This window comes from Drosophila teissieri, chromosome X (assembly GCF_016746235.2).
Source record: "Drosophila teissieri strain GT53w chromosome X, Prin_Dtei_1.1, whole genome shotgun sequence".
NCBI classification, from domain to species: Eukaryota; Metazoa; Arthropoda; class Insecta; order Diptera; family Drosophilidae; genus Drosophila; species Drosophila teissieri.
The window spans coordinates 13,092,035-13,099,443 of NC_053034.1; the positions used below are offsets into that span (position 1 = coordinate 13,092,035).

General features: G+C 46.9%; 1 protein-coding gene across 2 annotated transcripts; it reads right to left on the reverse strand.

The window, feature by feature from the left end:
• Window positions 1-1,215: 1,215 nt before the first annotated feature.
• On the reverse strand, window positions 1,216-4,802 carry LOC122624449 (nuclear exosome regulator NRDE2). 2 transcript variants are annotated; one of them, XM_043803986.1, is made up of 2 exons: window positions 3,989-4,802; window positions 1,216-3,575 (listed from the first exon to the last, which is right to left on the reverse strand). In XM_043803986.1, the coding sequence occupies exons 1-2, from the start codon at window positions 4,733-4,735 to the stop codon at window positions 1,311-1,313; spliced, it is 3,012 nt and encodes a 1,003-aa protein (XP_043659921.1). In that variant the 5' UTR covers window positions 4,736-4,802; the 3' UTR covers window positions 1,216-1,310. The 2 variants fall into 2 exon arrangements, with proteins under 2 accessions (XP_043659921.1, XP_043659922.1); XM_043803987.1 differs by lacking the exon at window positions 3,989-4,802 and adding an exon at window positions 3,712-3,841.
• Window positions 4,803-7,409: the final 2,607 nt, after the last annotated feature.

A 7,409-nucleotide genomic window follows, 5' to 3' on the forward strand; every position in this document is an offset into this window, starting at 1 on the left:
TAGCACTAACCTAGGAACTGGAAACGGGCTGGAGTGCCTGGGAAACCTCGAGAGGAGACTCCGCCGTGCCACGAGACGATGGACCACGGAGACGCCACTTGGCCAAACGGGCCGCTTCCACTGCAGCAACGGCCGATGCGGAGTGACAACGCGTCGTGGGACTTGGGCAGATGCCGACCGACTGCCACCGATGTGGCCCGGTCCAAAGACGTCGGATGGGCGGACGAGCAGGCGAACGGACGGACGGATGGATGGGCGGACGGACGGACGGACAGACGTACGGACAGCAGCCAGGACGCTCGCGCTCAGACAGCTTTTAATGCGTTTCGGCGAGCGGAGCTTTTCACCCCCATTACCCCGCTTCAGCCATCGCAGTTTTTCCTCTCCCGATTTCCACGCTTTCCCGAAGAGCAACAGTAACGCACAGGAGTCTAAAGTGGCTGGGCAGACAGGGCGCATACGCAACATTCCAGACGAACCAGCACTCCGCCTCAGCCGTCTCGCTCGCACTCACGCAACTCGGTCGGCACACTTGCGGTCACACGATTAGATTGCATATAAAATATCCATGATTTAATTGTCAATATCACTGATATCATTTAAAATAAAGGCTTATAAAAAACCCTTAGTATGTACAAATTAATCTAAATGTATTTACAAGCTTGTTATCAAAACTACAATTTTCAACAATTATAAAATAACAACTTGTTTTACCTAAAAACGTAGCGAACATCTTAAAATACATTTTTATATTATCTTAATTTTTAAATTATGATTATTAATTCAACAAATTTCGTCTTTTAGCTGCCAGGTGCTACAATTGCGACCTCAGGTGTATGGTGCTTTTTTCGGCGCTGTTTTGGCTTTTGAGTTTTCTTCGGTTATCTTGCGATAACACAATATAACACAAAATAATAAACACAGGAAAATGATAGATTCGGGGGAAGCGGATTGGCCAGAAGATTGAGTTTGACTAATCTCCGACAGTCGATATGCGATTTTGGGTTCCCCGCGCAGCAACGCGCTTTAAGGTCGTGAAATTGTTCAACATAATCGAATGGCGAATATTCGAGTACCAAAATAGTACTCCGAATCTCATATGCGATTAAAGCGGCTTAGGATTTATGTAGTTAAGTATGCATGTACCCAATACGTACATTATGCCAAACAGCTTATCGTAATGTCGCCAGTTAACTGGAAGCAAACTTCAGCTAATTTTGATAAAAAATAAATATATTTAAAGAACTAAATTATCGAGTTGCTCGAATGGTAGAAAACATCGGGCAATAACTAAATTTAGCTGACGCGACTCACTGGGCCCGCAAGATGTTCAGTTCCTCGGGCACAGCGAAAATGCGTATTTCCTTTTCGGTCATCAGGTCCTGTAGGAATGCCATTTCGTTCGGCAAAACCTTGCCGCCTTCCATCAGCAGGGCCTTGTCCCAGGGACACTCGTCAATGGCCATCAGCAGGACGTCCCTGCTGCGCTGAAAAGTGGCATTCGTATCGGATAGGCATGTCATGTACAAGCGCCAATAGATGGAGTTCCTGCGCAGTACGCGATACTGCTCCTCCTCCGTTTCCGAACGACTTGAATTGGTCGGAAGGTAAGCCTGAAACAAGTTGATCAAACGATTGCGCACCGCCACCCGTATGGCGTCCTTCGAAAACGCATCATTGCCTTCGATGCTCTGAAAGCGGCTGTGAGCCGCAATGACCAAGTGCGCCAGTGAAGCGATGCCGGCCTTGGTGCGTATGAAGCGGCCCCGCTGCTTGTGCCACAGAATCGTTTTCAAGCTGGTCCAGTGCTGCAGAAACACCATATTTCGTGGAAACTCGTCGAGTCCTCGCTCCAGTAGCTCCTCCAGCTTGCTCTCACTGAATCCGCAATAGATGTCAACATCGCCAGATAGTGAAATGGACAACTGCAGCTGTAGTAGCTGTATTTCCATGACCTGCTCCCTAAGGAAACGCCTTCTTTCGCAGGCCTCCGCGGCCTCGGGGCCAAGTTCCCTCTGCTGCAGGTCATTGAGGAACTTTTTAACCTCCAGATTGCGCGGATCATACAGTGTGTCGAGCAAACTGAGAGCACGCAAAAGGATGAGCAGTTTGTTGGGCATGAAGTACTCTTCCAAAGCCATCTCAGCTGGCTGTGTATTGAGGGCTTTCAGTTCCGCAGCTACCAGCTTCATTCCGCTCGTTATGCTTTCTACAATCACTTGCTTGGAGCTAATAGAAGTCTCGTCTAAGGTGACATGTGTTTCCACACACAGTGAAATGAGCACTTCGATGGCCCTCTCCTTGCGACGATTTTGTATAAGCAATTCAGCACACACTAAATAGAGATGCATTATGTCCGGACAGCTGATGCAGCCGGATTCGGCCGATTTCTCGGAGATGATCTTCCAAAATATGGAAAAGAAACGGCTGTCTTTGTCTTTGTCTTTGTCATTGTCATTGTCATTGTCATTATCATCCTGACCCTCGAATTCGCACAAGGCCAGCTCCGTATAGAAACGTACCACATCCCGATTCTCCTCCAAACTGATCTGGTCGCGAATCCGCTTTCGTGTGTCTTTTAAATAAGATGTCGTTAGCTTGCCCATGAGCTTGTGCAGCACTATTAAGAGCCGTTGGAAGCGCAACCACAGAATCACGAATACTCGTCGCTTGGTCTCCTCGCCGCTGAAAGCTTCGCTGCATTTGAGTATCAATTTACTGACGGTATCCGCATACACGTCATGTCCCACAAAGTGCGGCATGAAGCTGGGAGTCACGGACATGTCCTTGGCCAAGTTGATCATGGGCGCATTACAGTCCGCATAGTTCGACGCGGGCACTGCATAGGAGTGCCTATCTGCTAGGACAGCGAATAGCAATTCAATGGCCTCGGTCTCGCCGAACTCGTCAATGCACGGATTCAATTTGTCTGCCAAACAAGAGCTGCGAATCAGGGGCATCTTGGTTAGTTGCACAACCACGAGCAGCAGGTGCAACCGATTGTTCGGCGACTTGAGTGCGTGTGCATATGGGACAATATCGTCGCTGAACATGTATCGTTCGGTATCCAATTCTCCTTTGAAGTCTTCAGTCGAGTCGGACTCAGTCAAGATTGGATACGGCAGGTAGCAGTACGCCTGTCTGAGCTTCTCCACTCGCGTCCAGATCTCGGGCATCGGCATTCCCGAACTCAGCACCATTTCCTCAAACTCGATCAATGGTGCTTCGTTGGCGGCACTTGCCTCTAGGCAATCCATCGTCAGGCCCGGGAAATTCAGCTCCATTGACAAACGAATCACGGAAAACATCCTGTTTATGTTGCCCGATTGGCGTAGGAATAGTAGGCAATTGTGGAACAGTTTGAGCATTATCACATCCGTCTCCGTCGTCTCGAATCTGCGGGTTATCTCATCGGTGTGTCCCACATGCATTCGGCGCATGCTGTACGCGTAGATCCGGAGCACAGCCGGCACCCTGCAACGCGCCATGTTGCCTTGGGTGACCATTATTAGGTTGGTCCACAGTATGTACTCGAAGGGGTTTCTCTTCAGCATTTTCTCGAAGCGCGCGGCGACCTGAACAAATAAAAATTGTTGTATATGTGTATATTAGTTGATAAAATGTTATGTTTTTTATGTACGGTCGTTTCTCAAAATTTTGTATTGTAATACGCGCGATAAATAAATGGGAGTTGTATATGTTTCCGCTCACCAAAATTTTCAATTCGTATATAAAATATATATATTTTTTTTTATTTTTCGGTGTCGTCGGCTTTGAAACTGAAAATCGAATGTGGCTAGGACCTGATGTGGCTTGACAGTATGACTAAAACGTACTAGATTCTATTTACAAAATATTACCGGGTTACTACGATGAATATACTTAAAAGTTGTGCAGTTAATGTTTTTTAAAAAGGTTACTAATTACTTATGCGCTCGCAAAGATTCAACCTTGTACGAAACCCAATAGTAAATAACCCAGGGATTACCTCGCTGGCCTGATATGTGGCGTTGGCCACGTCTGTGTAGAGCCGCAGGATCTGTTGATTGGACGGATGGTGTTCCAGGGCCGTTTCCAGGGTGTGCAGCTGGTGCTCCGCCACCGCCAGTCGATTGGCCTTGTCCAAATTGAGATTCAGCAGGCGGTGCAGCTCCAGCCAGTGGTCCAGCACCTCGGGCTCCCGCTGTACGAGCACTTTGCTGCGGGTGAGCTGCTCCCGCAGCCTGGACACCTCCTCCTCGCTGAGTGCTTCAGCGGGCAGCTGCTTCCTGACGTAGCGACTGTTCTTCAGGGTCAATTTGGAGTCAGCCCTTGAGAAGCCACGGTGCTTGTGGTTCCCATCCCGTAGTCGTGCCATCCGGGTTTTGTAGCGTGGTCGCGTGGGTTTAGTCAGGGTGCTGATGTTTCTATAGGCGCTGTTGCTCTTCTTGTCCACATAGAACTCATCGCTGGCATCGAATTCTAGTGGTTTACCCCGGGGCATTTCCTTGGTTTTGGTTACATCCTCTTTCCTGTCCTTGTCCGCCTCCTCCTCGGAGTCCTCGCTGCTGGAGGAGCTGCCTGGTTGGGCTTCCTGAGTTGCCATATCTACATCTTCTATATGTTTTTGAACGTAACTCTCGTTGTTTTTCCAATTCGCGCTTTTTGCTGGCGCCTCTTCTTCTGGTTTCGCCGTCTCTTTCGCACTGCCGGCTGCTGGGGGCTGGCCATCGCCATAGGCGGGAAAGAGAGACATGCTAAACAGTCAATTTATGTACTTAACAACAAATTGGTGAAGAATTCTGGCCTGTGTATTTGATATTAACTTTGTTTATAATCGGCACTTTAGAGGTGGGCAAATGTCGATTGGTACCTTATCGAAATCTAGTGGAGTCCCCAACCATTGGGCTGGAAACTCCACTAATGCAGCTGTGACTAGAACCTATTACAATTATTTTATATATTTATAATTCCTATAATATTTCATTTTAATTGATTTTGTTTTAATCTACTTTCGATATAGGTTGTATTGTACTGGAAAAGGCGCTTTAATTTAAATTAGCAATTTCCAGAGCTTTTGCTAAGTCTCCACTTTTGTAGACCCCTTAGCGGTGTTTGCAACCGTTTTGAGAATATCCAAAAAGGTTTTGAATATTTGGGCGTGATTAAACACTTGTAAAAATATCCCGCCCACCAAAAAGAAAAAAATTAAGATACGAAGCTTCATGCATATTTATGTATATATAGATGTGTGAATAGCACCAAGAACGAAGTTTTACGAAAGGCACCGAATTCATTTTGTTTACGTGCAAAAATAAAAGTGATAAACGTACCCGTTTTTGCTTGACCCATTAAAATTGAATTATTTCCGTTATACTATTATGTGAAACTAATTAGGCATAGTCGCAAGTTCTAGATGCTTTTATAACTTACAAAGAAATTAACTGATATTTTCCTTGCGATTTAATTGTAATTCCACAGTAAGGTTTTAAGGCCATGATCCATTCATATTAATGGGTTCCACTTAAATAATTATTATTCCTTTACATTATAAATACTATGTTTATTTCTATTGAAATTGGTTTTAGACTACTAAGCATCTGCATTCACGCCTCACCAAATATGTTCGAAGTCAGCAGAGCATATTTGTTAATAATGAAATGCTTGAGGTCTTTGCGCCACACATGATGCGAGTATCAGGGAATAATAACACTTAATGTCAGTCGATTTGCAGCTTAAGCTTTATGCTTATATCGATAACGAATTCAAGAAGGGGGCGTGCCAGTGATTTCAGCTAGACTTTTTCCGCTTCCCCTCCCCTTTCTTTCCTTTCCTTCCCTTTTCCATATTTCCCCGCAGTTTTTCCTGCACTCTTTTCCATATACATCTCTACTTGATTTTTGTGAACATCTCAAAGACGCTGTAAAATGCGCTCGTTTACACCTCAAGTGGCAATCATTTGCCATCGCCCCCAGTGACGTCGTTATCGTGGGGTTTCCTTGGCCACCCCCTTACCACCCCCCTTTCGTCGCTAATCACCAACTGTGAGAAAGTCGTCCTGCGAGGGGAGAAAGCAGCGAGAGAAGCGGACAAGGAGCGGCGAAAGTGGGAGAAAGCGGCAGAAGGCGGGAGAAAGCGATGACTGCTGCTGTTGTTGATGATGATGAAGTGCCAGCAATGTGACAGTTACAGGCTGAGACAGAGACAGATACAGATACAGTGAGAGAGAGAACCATGTGTGTGGGTGCAGGAGTGTGTGTGTGTGTGTTTGGCACAACAAAAGACGCCCACATCCACACATTTGTACATAATAATGGGTAAACAACAGCAGCCCAATGACAATGACAAGGCAAATAGCGAGGGAAACTTGGCAAATGTCAGCTGGCGGTTGTCTTCCATAATTTTCCCATCCACCCCCACCCGCCGAAGAATTTTCCCCCCCTTTGGAAAATCGAACAGTAATTACTTTAGGCTTTTTTCCCAGCGGTGGCGGCGAGGAAAAAAACCTAAGCAAGAAGATTAAAAACAGACATTAAAATGAAAACAAGTCCGGCGTCCAGCTATAAAAAGCCAGACGGCTACAAAAGTTGCCAGTGGCAACGGAAAACTGACGCGGAGCGTGGGCGGATCCGTCTAGCATCTGTGCACTGAGAGGAAATGCGCGCGATCATTGAAGACTGGCACATCTGTATGTTGGTGCCATGAAATTGAGATATGTATTTGCACGTCATGCTTGGAAAAACCGGATCAGCTCTGCTTAAAACATGTACTTACATAAATGATTTAATTATAATTTGATGTCTTAGTGCGTTACTTGAATGTTTTTCTCTAGGTGTAGGGGTGAGTATATATCGCTTTATATTTACAGCTACTAAACTGTAATCGGGGCCACACACCGGAAGTTGAAATGACTTGAAAATTTATTGCATTTGCTGCACAACGTCGACAACGACAACAGCATAGTTGCTGTTGCTGCTGCTGCTGCTGCTGATGTTACTGCTGCTGCTGCTGTTGCTGCTGCTGCTGCTGTTGCTGCTGCTGATGTTGCTGCTGCTGCTGATGTTGCTGCTGTGCATCCAGCAGGCGAACGCTTGACTGGCTTTGGAGCTCCCAACGCCATTGCCATCGCCATCGCATCGCCATCGTCAACGAAACGGAAGTGGCGCGGCAGTCAATTGGGAGGACAGGCCAGGACATGGCCGGAGGCACAACCAGCTGCGGGGGGCTTGTGGTGGTGGAGGGGGTAAGGGGGGTGAAGGGGATACCCCCCGTTGGGGGGAGGTGGCACGACTCCAGAGGCGGCGATTGCGAAATTGAATAAGCCCACAGAACCCGATCCCTGGAGCTGAAGCGAAGCGGAGCAGAGCAACCGGAACAGGAATCCACCACCACCGCTACACTGGACAAAAAACTCGATGGAATAAGATGTG

Coding starts and splice junctions, on each gene's coding strand:
- LOC122624449 (XM_043803986.1), bottom strand. CDS start 4,735: ATGTCTCTCTTTCCCGCCTATGGCGATGGCCAGCCCCCAGCAGCCGGC. Junction 3,576..3,988: donor CCACATATCAGGCCAGCGAG/GTAATCCCTGGG, acceptor TTATTTGTTCAG/GTCGCCGCGCGCTTCGAGAA.